The following is a 15,837-nucleotide window of genomic DNA, read 5'->3' as shown; positions in this document are numbered from 1 at the left end:
TCTTCTCTAAAGACTTTGTATGCAATGTAGATGAACATAGAGACTGAGTGACAACCCGTTCATCAAACACATGCAAACAATGCGCTCGAATCTTTTCTGTTTGATCGAAATCAATCAACTGTGGCAAGTCACAATGGAAATGCCCATGCTTGGTGCTGATACTATCATGTGCTCTTTCGTAAACCGTGTCATGCCAAGGAAGAGACATGAAATGTGACTTCCTTACATACAAACTTTTCAGCTTTTCATGAACAATCCGCATACATTCGTGCTCATCCATGAGAGAAACGTTCTCAACATGCAATATGTCATGCCTAGGAAAAGGGACCACATAACGATGCTGACTAAAATATAGGAAACCTTCACGAATGAAACACTCGAGCAATGCGTGCGTATCAATCATGCGAACACATAATACTTCCTGTGAGGGTTCTTTGGACCAAGGCTCAAGAGCCAAGATCGCTGCTTCGGGATCTATCGAATCTTCTTGTGGAGGATTTGTGGACCTCGACTCGAAAGCCAAGATCGATTCTTCATGATTGATCGCATCTACAACGAGGTTAGCTTCGCTAGAAAAAGCATCAACTAACACAACATCCTTGTGAACAATCACATCTTCTTCATGCAACTCATCATGCTTGTGAGAAATCACATCTTGATCATGCAAAACATCATGCTCGTGAGAAATCACATCTTGATTTTGCAAATCATCATGCTTGTCTTTGGCATCCAAATCATCATGCTTAGCAATATCATTCAAATCATCATGCTTATCTATGTCATCCAAATCATCATGCTCATCATTGTCATTCAAATCATCATCATGCTTCACACAATCATGCAAATCCTGTGTATCATGCGTTGGAGAAGAAGAGACTGAGAGAGTCTCCTTTCCCCAAATCTCTTGCATCTGTGCTTGAACTTGAGAATAGAGTCGCCAAAACTCTTTGTTGTGGTGGTCGCTCTTTTCTTTGAGGGCTTTGTTCTGGCGATCAAATTCTGCTTGTCTTGCTTTGTTCTCTCGCGCTATGGCTGCCATTCTTTCTTGGTACTTACGCTCGATGGCTGCCATGTCTTCTTTGTAGGCTTTTCTTTCTGCTTCTCTTTCTTGGTCCAACTCCTCCATAGGAGTTAGTGCAATCTTTGTCGTAGATGGAAGAGGGGGAGGGTCGGAAAAACCTCCGGGGGGGGGGGGGGGGGGGGGGGAATTCTTCTTCGCCTCTCTCATGCTCATCACCTCCAAGCGAAATATCCATTCCGCTTCGAGTGATGATCATTCTGAAGTTGGAGGTTCTTGTGGGTTCTCGTGTTCTTAAGTTCACGAGGAACTTGGGTTGTTGCGGTTCTTGAGGTTCTTGAGGTTTTCTTTCGCTTGCAAATCGCGTTGGAGAAGGATCTTCTCTTCACCCGAGTTCTATCCTTTTCTGCGGGCGCACCCCTTGGCGGCCTTGCGCTCACACCAAGGTTGCTTTTTCCCACCTCACGTTGATTGTGGTTCTTGTGGTTCTTTCCTTGAGTAATGCAGAACACTTCCAAAGCTCTGATACCTATGTTAGGTGCAGCGGAATGAATGTTGTATTTTCTCAAGATTAGTGATCTTTATTGCTCAAGGTTCCTTTTAGTTCTTAGGGAAAGAGAGAGCTTTCCGTGTGTAGAGTGCTGTGGTCACGAACAAAGTGAGTGGATTGTGCGTGCAAGTGAATGAGACTGAGAGAAGGAGAGAGAAGAGATACGACACCCGAGAGGTTGTAAAACCCTCCTCCGAAGGCCCCACTCTCGTCGGCGAGAGTGGTCTATTCTTTGATTGCACAAAGGTGTACAATGCGTATGCAATGGACTATGCAACTTGGTCTCTGCCGATGACGACGATGGTGACAACGACGACGACTTGGCTGAAATCTGAGATTTTCTAGATGCTGAATTTCTTGGACTGTTTCCAGGCTGAAATTGGACTGTTTTGGCTGCGTTTTTCGAGGCTAATCTTGTGGGAACTTCTACAACCAACTTGGGGAGGTTCTGTTGCGATTCTTCTGTTGAAAAACCTGCGTTTTTCAAGGCTGAAAATCTGCTGATCAAAACGCTGAGATGGCTGATCTGCTGGCGTTTTTGAATGCTGCAAATGCTGAGGATCTGCAGGTTCTTGGACTGCGTTTTTGCTACCAAAAACGCTGAGGTGGATCCTTTTTGCTTGGGGGCTGGAAACGCTGTCTAACTGCAACTTGTGATGGCAGCTACAAACGCTAGGGTTGGGCTGCCTGTTGGGGATAAATACGCCAAGGGGAGTTGATGGCGATGGATCTGCTGTGAAGGGAAAACGCCAAGCAACGGAGGTTGACGGCGATGTTCTACTGCTGAGGGGGGGTACTGCTGAGAAGTTGCCTGTTGAGCGGGATGCTCCTGCTACCTCTTCTGCCAGAAAGTGTGAACTTTGGTTTGCTTATATATTAACTTAGCAAAATTGCCCTACCTACTTATGTAGGAAATTCACTTAAAAATAATAAGTGAAAATCCCAATAAATAGGAAAATAGGCTAAATGCACTGGAAAATTCCCCTAACTTATGCTAATGGATTCTGATGGGAATTCCGATGATCATGCTGTGTGCAACTGAAGGATATGCATCTATGCTAAGTGACTGGGCATGCACGGTCTACGAATTGACTCACAAAAGTGCCAGATCACTGGTAATCTAACTTCACTGAACCCTGCTGTGGTGTAGCTTGTCCACGGACACATAGGGTTGGGATGTGTCACGTGACACTATTCTATTTGGAAATAGGTAGCTGTCATCCTGAACGATGGGATCCAAGTATGTATGAATATGAAGAGGATTGTGGTTATTGTGCCCATTTATGCGGAGGTTTGCAATCAGATTCATGCTAAGCTTAACACTACTATCAATGAGTGTTTGCTTGAGGATGGAAGGCTATTACATGATAAAGATGATGAAGAAGTTGTTCGGGAGGTCTATGCAAAGCTGGGGATTGCAGATTTCATGATGAAGGTCGAAGCTGAAGACTTACAGGGTCGTTAAAGGCATGATGATTCACAGGGTTTGTCCACACGAGGGCTCACAGGGTGCAGATGTGCATGAGCCTCTATAGGGTTTGGATACACTAGATTTTGAGGGCCCGAATGTACAAGAGAATGTGCTTGAAGATCCGCAAGTCAATGATTTAGAGGGGGTGCAGACTCCTTCTTTATCAAGCTTTGGTGATGCAGGAGACACAATGTGGCAGATTGATCCTCGATTTGATGGTGCCTGTTCAGACGGGGTGCATGATCAAGTGCAATCTCTTGGTGATGCCTATGAATGAATTCATTGTACTGATCATATGGATAGGGAGGTGGATGCTATTTGCCATGAGCATGCAGAGCTTTGTGCTACAGAAGCTCAAAGATATTTGTGTCACGTGCACATCTAACCCTATGTGCATGTGGACAAGCTACTTCAGGTCCATGGTTCATGTCATCTTAGGAAGTTTGTGAGCCTGTGCGCTGGCCGTGCATGTCAAGGCACTTAGAGTAGTTGCATATCCTCTGGTTGCACATAACATGATAACCATAATTACAGTAAGTAGCCATCATGAGTATTTTACAGTGCACAGAACCCATTTTTCCTATTTTAGCCATTTTTCACTTATTATTAATAAGTGACTTTGTTGGGAAACTGGGTAGGGCAAATTGGCTAAGTGGATATATAAGAAAAGCTAGCGCTAGCACTTTCTGGTAGAAGAGGCAGCAGAGACCCAGTGTCTGGCAGTGCACCTTCTCAGCAAGACTCGGCAAGACAACCTAGCGTTTTTCGGCCATCAAAACCAGCTTAGCGTTTTCAGCAAGAGCAGATAAGCCCTGGCATTATGTAGATTGCAGATCAGCCTGGCGTTTTTGTAATTGCAGATCTCTCTAACGGTTTGCAAATTCCTAGCGACAGAACCAGTCCTAGCATTAGCGTTTTCAGTTTTCAGCAGTTAGACACCGCAGATCAAGTCCCAAACCTCGCAGATCTCACGTTCCCACAGCAGATCTTCGCCGCGTAGTCAGATCAGCCATTTCAGTTTCAGCCCGCTGTTCGCAGATTTGAGCATCTGCGTTTTCAGCGCATCGTCGTTGCGTCGCCGTCCTCGCCGACATAGAGTCAGAATTCAGCAGATAGCAGATTTGCAGATTCCAACTTCTAGCGTTTTCAAATTTCAGCCTGTCACGTCGTCGCCATCATTGTTGTCGACATCATCGGCAAGTCCAGTGCATCTAGACCATTGTACCAGATTTGTGCAATCAATAGCATAGACCTCTCTCGCACAGAGAGTGGGGCCCTTGGAGGAGGGTTTGACAACATTTTGGTGTCGTATTCTCTTCTCTCTCTATCTCTCAGTCTCGGTACCTTCATTCACAGTGTCATTCACTTTGTTTGTGATCATTTGCTTTCACTAAAGGAACGGAAGGCTCTCCTTTCTGTAAGTAAAAGGAACCCTTGAGCACAGTTCGGAGTACTCATCTTGAGCAAAGTTCAACATTCACTTCTGCTGCACCTTACATTGGTATCAGAGCTTTGACAGTGTTTACGTATCACTCAAGGAAAGAACCACTTTTTTTTTTTTTGCCTGTTGCTGTCGCACGTAACCCAAGTCCACTTGGGCGAGTCGATTCCTAATCGTGTTTTTGAAGAGTGACAGGAAACCCAAGAAAGAAGGGCTTGTTTGGCCTCCCCTAGTTCCTCTTTTCACTCATTGAGAGCGGACTGTGCACTTAGCGGCCGGCCAATCGACGTGAGGTGGGAAAAAGCAACCTTGGTGTGAGTGCAAGGCCGCCAAGGGGTGCGCCCGCAGGGAAGAGTAGAGCTCGGGTAAGAGAAGATCCTTTTCTAACACAGATTGCAAGCTAAAGAAAGACCTCAAGAACCTCAAGGATTCAAGAACCCAAGAACCCAAGAACCACAAGAACCCAAGTTCCTCGTGAACTTAAGAACCCAAGATCTCAGTGTATGGTCATCACCCGAAGTGGAATGGATACTTTGCGTGAAGGTGATGAGCATGGAGGTGGCGAAGAAGACTTTTCCCCACCAGGAGGTTTTTCCGACCTTCCCCCTTCCTTATCTACGCCACGGTTTGACCAAATCCTATGGAGGCTTTAGTCAAGACGATGATGGACATGATGCTACGATACGAAGCGCAACGCGCCGCTTTGGACCGCGAGCGCAAAGACAGAACGGCAGCCTTGGAGCGTAAGCGTTAGCAAGCACGCTTGGCGGCCAAAGGCCGGGAAAGCATCAGGCCTCTGGTTGTAGATAGGAGCTTAGCAAACGTTCAAAATCTGATAAACGAGTGCACATAGACTTAAATAGGGTTTAATACAGGTAATACTGATGATTAAAGAGAGTTTGAGAGAGAAGACTGCAAGTAAGAACATTATTAATTGATACAACGATAAGAAACATAGATGCGAGACTCAAGAGATCTATTCAATTGACAGGTGATACAATTTCAATTGTTTTGATTGCCCTTTTTACAATCCGGTTGCATACGCCGCATCGGTACGCCTTAAGAATTGCAACCCTTCAACCAGAAAACTCCTTACAATTGAACCACTGTTGAGTCTTTCATGCTCTCGATGCTCTTCCCGACCTTCCCTTGTCTTCTCCAATTGTTCTCAAGAATAAGAATTGCCTTCTGCTGCAGTCGGCTCCAAAAAAAACCTCCTAATAACCCCCAAAAATGGCAAAAAAAGACCCTCAAATTGATATAAAAATGGCCTTTATAGAAAGGCCCTTTTCATTTTTAGAAACTTTACTTCCAATGGTTCAACTAGCACTTTACTTTTGGAAATTTTTGATCCGCTTGCATGCTCTAGCTCCATTTGCCGAGTGCTCTCTTCAATGTCACTCCCTCTCTCTCATCTTGGAAACCCTCGTTTATCTAGACATGCTCTCCATTTGCCCACCTTGATCGGCCTCACCTTTGATTGGTCCTAGCCTTGAACTTTAGCCCTTAATCACCTTTGGCCACCTTGAATGGCCTTTAAAATTGCCACTTTGGACCCCCTTTAATGCCCAGTTTGTCCGACCCTTAGTTGCCCCCTTCTACCCTTTGCACATGGCGGCCCCCTTGGGCGTCCTTCGAATTGTCTCACACAAGACCTACCCCTTGGAGGGCCTTCGATTTGCCCCTGATTGCACTTGGATGCTCTCTCAGATCTCCCAACCACTTCCAGCTTCAAATTGCAATAACTTTCTCACCAAGGCTCCGTTTGATGAGCCGTCTGAACCAGTTTACTCAGCACGTCAAGCTCTACCTTTGTAAGCACAATACCAACCTCCCATACAATCTTCACTTGTCAGCCCAATTGGTTCACTTTGGTCTACAAAAACCACATAATGCATACATCCTTGTCATTTCCTGATATCATGGCAGAATTTGGTCCAAATCAACAGTTTGGCAAAACTAGAAAAGGCAAGCATATCCTCGTCTTTCACTCCATGCCCGCAAAACGGCATGACATCCACCCCTTCGAAACCTGCACATCCTCTGGTAAACTTATATTTAAACTTTGAAGCAAAAACCTATAAACACATAACCACTGCCCCACTGTGTGCATGCTTTAAAAAATTTCCAACCTGTGGCTTCATTAAAATGTACCCTCCTTCAGGATCATAGGGAAAATATAAGAATTTCCCAATAGTAGAACGTAAGTATGAATTGACCCATAAACCATAATGAACACCACCTGGATCATATGGCATATAAAGTCAACAGCTCCACACCACAAACATATCTAGCTCCACCCGGATCAAATGGCGTATCCATCAATTGGCTTGAACCATGCTTATAACCCTCTCCGCCTGGATCAAAAGCTAGGAAAAATTCCCCTATATCATAGGGTAACATCAAATCCCATAAAGCATTAGGCATCATTAGATATTGCCATATCCCTTGTGTAACCTGCTCCACCAATTGTTGATCATCAATTACCGGTAGGAGCATTGGTAATGCAGCTTCATCCCCTAGAGAAGTAAAATTTTGGTCCTGCTCATGTGCGTCCGTGAGTGCCCTGGAAAAACTCTCTTCATGTGGTTTCCGAGAATCATCAAGAAAAGATTCCCTTTTTGGTACATACCCAAAATCTAGTAGAAGCTCATCCAGCAATTGCATAAGGTCCTCTTCAGCTACATCTGGATAAACTTGCTTATGCACGAAATCAAATTGCTTAGCACCCTTAGCATCCATAACAGAAAATCCTTCCAGAGCTTCATCCAATAAACACATAAGCTCTTGGTCCACCGCTTCAGAAGAATTCTCCACCCTGCACATCTTAGGCAGCAAACTAGGCTTTTCACATATAGCATGCAAAATATTGGCCATATCTGCTATAGAATGATCTTGAATTTTCTCTTCCTCATCCAAATTGTAAGGTGCAGCAGAAGTGAATGTTGAACTTTGCTCAAGATGAGTGCTCCGAACTGTGCTCAAGGGTTCCTTTTACTTACGTAAGGGAGAGTCTTCCGTTCCTTTAGTGAGAGAGTGCAAATGATCACAAACAAAGTGAATGACACTGTGAATGAAGGTACTGAGACTGAGAGATAGAGAGAGAAGAGAATACGACACCAGAATGTTGTCAAACCCTCCTCCAAGGCCCCACTCTCTATGGCGAGAGAGGTCTATGCTATTGATTGCACAAATCTGGTACAATGGTCTAGATGCATTGGACTTGTCGACGATGTCGACGACAATGATGGTGACGACGAGACACACTAAAATTTGAAAATGCTAGGGGTTGGAATCTACAAATCTGCTACTTGTTGAATTCTGACTCTATGTCGGCGAGGACGGTGACGACGCGACGACGATGCGCTGAAAACGCAGATTCTGAAATCTGTGAACAACGGGCTAAAACTGTGAACAACGGGCTAAAACTGAAAACGCTGGCTGATCTGACCACACGGCGAGGATCTACTGCGAGAATGTGAGATCTGCAAGGTTTGGGACTTGATCTGTGGTGTCTAACTGCTGAAAACTGAAAACGCTACTGCTAGGGCTGGTTCTGTCGCCGGGAATCTGCAAAACGCTAGAGAGAGCTGCAATTGCAAAAACACCAGGCTGATCTTGGGATCTGCTGTAAAAACGCTAGGCTTGCTGTTGTGAACTGCTAACGCCAAGGCTGATCTGCAAACTGCAAAACGCTAGGGCCGATCTGCTCTTGCTGAAAACGCTAGGCTGGTCTTGATGGCTGAAAAACGCCAGGTTGTCCTGTCGGGTCTTGCTGAGAAGCTGTACTGCTAGACACTGGGTCTCTGCTGCCTCTTCTACCAGAAAGTGCTAGTGCTAGCTTTTCTTATATATCCACTTAGCCAATTTGCCCTACCCAGTTTCCCAACAAAGTCACTTATTAATAATAAGTGAAAAATTGCTAAAATAGGAAAAATGGATTCTGTGCACTGTAAAATGCTCATGATGGCTACTTACTGTAATAATAAGTGAAAAATTGCTAAAATAGGAAAAATGGGTTCTGTGCACTGTAAAATGCTCATGATGGCTACTTACTGTAATTCTTATGATCATGCTATGTGGCAACTAGAGGATATGAAACTACTCTATGTGCCTGGACATGCACGGCCAACGCACAGGCTCACAAAGATGTCAGAACAGTTCCTAAGATGACATGAACCCTTGACCTGAAGTAGCTTGTCCACATGCACTTAGGTTTAGATGTGCACGTGACATCCCCTCCTTTTTAAAGTGAGGTACTGGTACTGAACTGTATGGCGTCTGGAATCCTGGGAAGGACTCTTTGCCTGCCCACTTTGATGCGTGGCTCGTACGATAGTTGAACTTTAGAAAGGTCTGCAATGCTTGCTTCTTTGGGCCGCGCCGAAAGCGACACAAAGTGATCTGTGGCTGCTTCAATAGTCCAACTGTGTCTATGGACGTAGGTCCACCTTCTTCAAGATTCTCCGAGGAGGAAAATTCTTGAAACCACTTCCAACACAAAAAAATAAGCATACCCATTCCATGTAGAGTGACTGGAAAAATACTATGCTTCCTAAATGACTGTGCATGCAATGGAGATGAACAAAGTGGCGAAGTGTCAAACCATTCACCAAATACACACAAAAAATGGAATCGAAACTTGTCATTTTGATCTAAATCTATCAACTCTGGCAAATCACAATGGAAATGCCAATGCTTGATGGTCAATCGTTCTTGTGCTCTTTTCAATACTGTGTCATGCCAAGGAAGAGACATGGAATGTAAATTCCTTGAATACAAACATTTCTTCTTTTCATGAGTGATCCACATACATCCGTGCTCATCCATGAGTGAATCATGTGCATCATACAAAACGGCATACCTATGGAAAGGGAACACATAAAGACGGTGATGAAAATACAAGAAACCGTCACGAATGAAACACTCAAACAATGCGTGCTACTAATCATGCGAACACATAATACTTCCTGAGTGGTTTCCTTGGACCTCGGCTCGAGAGCCAAGATCGGTTCTTTGTGATTGATCGTATCTACAAAGGTTAGCTTCACTAGAAAAAGTATCAACTTAACCATCATCCTTGTGAACAATCACATCTTTATCATGCAAATCATCATCCTTGTGAATAATCACATCTTTATCATGCAAATCATGTGTGTCGTGCTTTGGAGAAGAAAACACTAAGAGAGTCTCCTTCTCCTTTTTCTTTTCAACCTTCGCCTACGCATTAGAAATGAGAGGTGAAGAATGAACAACTTTCTCCCCACGAATGACAATGGGAGAGTCACTTTTGGCATTGAAAGTGAAAGTATTGTCCGCCCAATCAATGAGAGGGTTATGCTCACGAAATCATCGAATGCCAAGAAGCATATCACATCCTGAAAGAGGAGACACTACAAATTTTCTGTGGAAGGGCACTTATTGAACTGTGAATAACACATCAAGGCACTCTCCTGTAATGAGAGAGTCAATACCGGAGTGAAAGTATTGTCCGCCCAATCAATGAGAGGGTTATGCTCACGAAATCATCGAATGCCAAGAAGCATATCACATCCTGAAAGAGGAGACACTACAAATTTTCTGTGGAAGGGCACTTATTGAATTGTGAATAACACATCAAGGCACTCTCCTGTAATGAGAGAGTCAACACTCCTTCCGACACCTCGGAAGGAGATGTCTTGCGAACCTCCAAGCGGGCTCTTTCGACAAGGGAGTCACCAATCACATCATGAATACTACCAAAATCAAACAAGACCACCATGTCTTGACCATTCACATGACCATAACACTTCATGAGAGACTCATCAATGATAGGATCATGAGAAACTTGGGACACACGAGTGTTCTTATTTATGGCATAAACAGAGGATGTGGGTTCTGTGGGTTCTTTAGATTCGTTAGATTCAATCTTAGGACATGTTTTCTTTATATGACCCTTGAGGTGACAATGATAACATCGGCCTTCCTTAGAATAAATGACTTGTTCTTCCTGCCGTGATGTATCCTCCTATGATTCCTTGTGCAACTTTTTCATCTGGGGTGAGCTTAGGTTTAGCAAGCGTGTAAGCTTTACCCTTAGATTCATTTGGAGAGTTCTTTTCCGAAAGACTAGTGAAAGATTGGTTAGAAGAGTTACCGTACTTACCGTTCTTACCGTTCTGAGGGTTCTGAGAAGTCTGAGAGGTACTTTGAGAAGACTTGTTCTCCTTGGGCTTTCCTTTGTTGTGCTTCATAGAGAGCAATTGCTAGTGCCTTGTTGAGATCCACGAGGTCGAAGACTTCTACATTAAACTTGATATAATCGTCCAACCCAAAAAGGAATGCCTCTTTGGGCTGATCATCCGATTTGCGTAATTGGGTATCGAGCTGCAAAACACGATTAGAGAAAGACATAACTGGCATACCATTTTGCTTGAGATTGCGCCAATCGTCTTTCAACCGTGCTAGATACTGTGGTGGCATAAACCGCGCCTTGAGCTTGTCTTGGAAGTCGGCCCAATTGAAAGAAAGGGGTGCGCCTTCTTCGGCTTCCTCTAGGTGCGCGGTCAACTGTGCCTCTTGCCAAGCGTGGTACCAATTAATGGCATCACCGGCAAGGTACATGGCTGCCGTCTAAACCTTGCTATTCCCCATCTTCTTAGTTGTCGCAAAATAAGCATTCAATTGATGCAACCAAGAATGAATAGCACTAGCATCCATCTTACTGTCATACTTATTGAATGTGATCTTCTTTGTGACAGGGTTGTTGGAGTCCAAGTCTCTGCTTGTGCTACTTGATGAACTACCAACATCTTTGACCGGCTCAGGTTTCGAGGTAAGTACTTGTAGGACCAACTCTTGCATTCGTTGGTCTTTTTGCACCTCACGCTTTAACTCCAAGGTCGCTCGTTTGTCTTCGCGCTCGCGATCCAATTCTGCCTTTCTTTCCTTGGCCGCCAAGCGTGCTTGCTTGCGCTCACGCACTAAGGCTGCCGCCTGGAGAACCATGCACTCCGATAGTGTGCGTGTACCCAGCGATTTGTTATGGTGCGGGGATTATGGGGGCCCACGATCAGCGTGCCCTTCACTCTTTGCAGCGCCTCGTCGCCACCGGGAGGCGGATGTTACTTGGGAAGGGAGCTAGATCGACCTCTGTAGATCACACACACAATTTTGGCCGACGAGAGAGAGAGAGAGAGAGAGAGAGAGAGAGAGAGAGAGAGAGAGAGAGAGAGAGAGAGAGCTTGTTTGCCTCTCACGGCACACATTTTCGAGATCCTCGGCATTGACTACAAATCTTCGAGCACACGGAGCTATTCAACAATGGTATGTAGCTCCGATTTCGGCTTAGGCTACTATGGCATAGAGAACAAGAGAGACAGAGCACATTGGCTTTCCTAGCGCTCAACATTGGCGAGACATTTTCGTTCGGCGGCGGAAACCGGCATCGACACCCAACATCTTTTCTTGACATCAACACCCAGCGTTCTTCTCGGCATCGCCACCTTTCCAGCATCGACGACATTAGCTCTCGGCATCGTAGCGAGCGAGACGGAGAGAGATTCTCGATAGTAGGCTGCAAATTACAAATTGCCGTTAGCAATAGTTTTATGCATTTCTGAGAGCAGTTTTTGGATTTTTATACGTGTTCTTGGCATTGATGTATGTTGTTTGTGGCTTCAGGGACCGATTGTCTCTGATTACGTATGTATAGCCGTTGACAGCTTCTCGGAGACAACTCTCAGATGCAGATCCACATCTATACGCACGGGGACAATCACAAGTTCTGTCAACACAGCAGATTCATGAGCATTTTTGGATAGTTCACAGATATTTGTTTCGAGTGGGAGTTTTATGCGTATATTGACACGGTTTTTGTGTTGGGAGCTCTGTTGAGAGCGTTTTACTCCCCACAAGGAGTTGAGTTTTGTGATTTTTTGCTTGCACACTTGTTGGCGCCTATTCCAGCGCATACATTGCATTTTGTAGTGATTTTACGACACATGTACACTGTTGCGGATACTGTCCCGTACGCCCTTGGGGAGCTGATTTTTACTTGTTTTGACAGTCCTAACCGTTTCTGAGACTCGGTCCGGAAGAGTCCTTTCTGAGACTCTGGCTAGTCGTGTCTACATAGCCTTTTGTGAGGGTTTTTTGAAGCCAAACATTGGGGGCTAGGTTACCCCGTGCAAGGTGGATTAAGTTGATGGAGATCCCCATTCGTGGCCTCGCCGTAGGATATGTGTAGAAGGCTATAGGTGCTTTGATGTCAAGTTGACAGTCTTTCGACAGTGATTTTGAGGAGTATCTGCGAATTTATGCGCTCTCAGCACTCTGTTTACAGTTTATGCGTTGATTTATTGAGATTTGGTTTGAGATTTTGATCTTTTATAGAGGAGACTTTGCTGATATTTTCGCAGGAATTTCGCCATAAATTCTTAGTCTCACTCTCTTGCTGTTGCTCTTGTCAGTATGGGTGGACCTTGTGAGAAAGAAGAGTATCGCATCAAGAAGTTTAATGGCACAAACTTCACGTGTCAGGTGCAGTGGAATTGAAATGGTGAAGATCTAGGTTTTACACTTCCACAAATCCTTTACTTCTTTTCCTTGCGTTAGTAATTCCTTTTAGTTTGAATGATGGTTCGTTTTACCTTTCCTTGAAGAGAGGGAAGGAGAGCTCTCTCTCTCTCTCTCTCTCTCTCTCAGGGTGCCTGAGAGAGAGAGAGAGGAGCTTGAACAAATGAACACATTGGTGCCACGATAGGCCATTTGTAAGCAGGGCCCCTTCAGCCTTGCCCCCACCAGCTCTGCCCCCTTGTTCCTCATCCCTCATGCTTTCACCCGTGGTTTATTCTTGCTGTGCAATAGCGAGCAGCTTTCCCCACTAGTTACCCCTATCCTGCCTGCCCATTACCCCTATTAGCCGACTCTAATCAGCTGGCCCCCCTCGATGTCATCCCAACTCCTCCCTCCCATTTGATCGTGTCAGACTGGCTGCTGTCGCGTTTGAGAGAGCGTGCCATTGGATTTTTACCCTTTTATGCAGCCTCGCACTCTACAAGCCACCTTCAGCTAGCACAGCATCGAGACCCAAGGGATGGAGAAGAAGTGCGGCACGGGCAGAAGAAGGAAGATATAGGTACAGAGAATAGACAAAAAGAGTGCATTTAATTGATCCGAAGGTTACAATATAAAGGCTTCGTAAGCCCATGCAAAGTGAACTCCAGTTAAATCAATGGATCCTAGTTAGCATGCTGTAAGAGATGCATCCCACATCAGGTGAATTATGACTTGATTATCTAGATGCTTTTGGCTATAGCTTGGTTCATAGCTCTGTGTTGGATTGTGGATTCAAAGAGTTTGTCTTGACTCGGATTTTCCTTTTTGGAGGTTTGGATGGGACGTTAGATACCTGTGCAGATTTTTTGTGATAACAGGCACAATATTTCTTCCATTGATCCTGGTTCTAACGAATGATCTGGTTAATCTTGTGTTTGGAACAAATCAAACCGGGCCGGTTTGTTGAGCCTTTTAAGTGGCTACTCGCGAGCAAGTGTGCCATTTCCTTTCAAGGAGAGCGTTTCATGCATCTCATAGGATGATATCAAACCCCAGCCGTTTTATCTTCACAAATTTCACTGATAGCCCAAGCAAAGATAAAACCCTGAGGAACTAACAATCACAGGCTCAACCTCATATGGAAGCCATGCAAAGGCATTAGTTGCAAATTCTTTGGTCATGTTTGAAGAACTTTATTATAAACCAGACAAACTCAAAGGCAGATGACTTGACGTTGACTCAACTCTTCGGGATGCGGTGAAGGGGGTAGGGAAAATTTGCATGTGACAAGGGCAGACAAATGTTGTTCATTCTTCGTGATTGTGGGGGGACTAACGAGTCCAGGAAATATGCAGTGTATATTTTGAGATTTGCTAAAGCTTGGGGTAGTGATTTGCTAATGATTTGGGGGATTAATTTTCAGTTTGATGACGATTTTTGCCATGCTGCGCCGCCATCATTGATAAATAAGTATCTACATTCAGTGGCACACACAGAGGATGAGGAGTTGGTGATTGTTTCTCAGGTTTCTCTTGCTTGCTGAAAGGCAATTGTTGCTTTTCTTGGCCAATGGTGGTTGACCAGGGTGCTTGGCATTGCAGATTTTGGATGATGAGATAAACATCGATTATGAGGACTGTACCAACTGTCAGGTGAGAGAGAGAGAGAGAGAGAGAGAGAGAGAGAGAGAGAGAGTATATGCGCATGTGTTCGGGGTTGTGGAGGGACCTCAGGATTGAGCTAATCTGCAAGCATATATATATATATACAGGTGGTTTCCTTCAATGGAAAGTCGATAAGGAATTTAGTGCAATTGACGCAGCTGGTAGAGACTTGCAGGGAGCCTTTCTTACGCTTCGGCATTGAAGAGCATCACCAGGTCAGAATCAGAAAGAAACACTCTGCAACTAATTTAGGCTTTGCCGTGACAGTCAACTCTCTCTCTCTCTCTCTCTTTTTTTTTTTGTTTACAGATGCTAGTGTTAGATAGCAGAAAAGCAAAAGAAGCAACTCCAAGAATTATGAAGACTCATTGCATTCCATCCGCCATCTCGGAAGACCTATTACCTTCCTTAACTGGACTTTGACATTGCATCATCTTCAAATACAAACTCTTTAAACAAAATTCTGTACCCAAACAGCACACTTACAATGCTATCTTCATCTAGAAAGCTAGTTATAGAATTTCTCAAAATACTATCTATGCTTAAACCTTCTAAAGAATTACCATGATAAAGAATTAGCCCAACATGATGTTTTAGAAGCATAGGTACCCTATGCCTCCAAATTTGTACATGCATAAGTTCTACTTGGAAAGAAATCCCCCTCCCCCCCCCCCCCCCGGGGGATATTTTGTACTAAATTATGTTAAGTGGTGTTGGTCCGATGCGTTTCTTGCATTGGATCATACGTGAATGTTGTTACTGCATCACATTATCTATATAGGTACACTATCCAATTTGCAATTAAGGTAACCATTATTGGTGTAAGAGATATCATCACATTGCAAAAGGTGCTCAATATATATTCACATGAGAGACATCAGCAATTGGAAACACAATTGGAGCAATTGTACATGGATGTTTGGTGACGGCACCATGTGATTCCACGTATATTTTTGACCCATAAAAAAAGTATTGGTTCTAAGCTGGTAGATTCGTTTTGCATCACAGCATTCCACTAAAATATGGATTCTTTGAAACGGGTTTGAGGATATTTTCTCGTTTTGAGTGCCAATTTTTCGCTATCAATGGTTTATGAACATAATAAATAAAACTTCTGTAAAAAGTTTTAGGCATTCTATGAAACTATTGGAGAAA

General features: G+C 44.2%; 1 protein-coding gene across 3 annotated transcripts in view; it reads left to right on the top strand.

The window, feature by feature from the left end:
- The window catches only part of LOC147454988 (protease Do-like 9), a 34,519-nt gene extending 19,082 nt beyond the window's left edge, over positions 1-15,437 (top strand). Inside the window, exons 6-9 of one of the 3 annotated variants that reach the window (XM_086516840.1) lie at positions 14,442-14,528; positions 14,620-14,670; positions 14,790-14,897; positions 14,992-15,437. In XM_086516840.1, the coding sequence (XP_086372966.1) occupies positions 14,442-14,528; positions 14,620-14,670; positions 14,790-14,897; positions 14,992-15,105 (360 nt within the window). In that variant the 3' untranslated portion in view covers positions 15,106-15,437. Of the gene's footprint in view, positions 1-14,441; positions 14,544-14,619; positions 14,671-14,789; positions 14,898-14,991 lie in introns of all 3 variants that reach the window. The other 2 variants (XM_086516839.1, XM_086516841.1) reach the window with 2 other exon arrangements.
- The last annotated feature ends 400 nt before the right edge of the window (positions 15,438-15,837 follow it).

Source organism: Adiantum capillus-veneris, chromosome 7 (genome assembly GCF_014529385.1).
Source record: "Adiantum capillus-veneris isolate H3 chromosome 7, ASM1452938v2, whole genome shotgun sequence".
NCBI classification, from domain to species: Eukaryota; Viridiplantae; Streptophyta; class Polypodiopsida; order Polypodiales; family Pteridaceae; genus Adiantum; species Adiantum capillus-veneris.
This window is presented reverse-complemented; position numbering and strand designations above follow the sequence as displayed.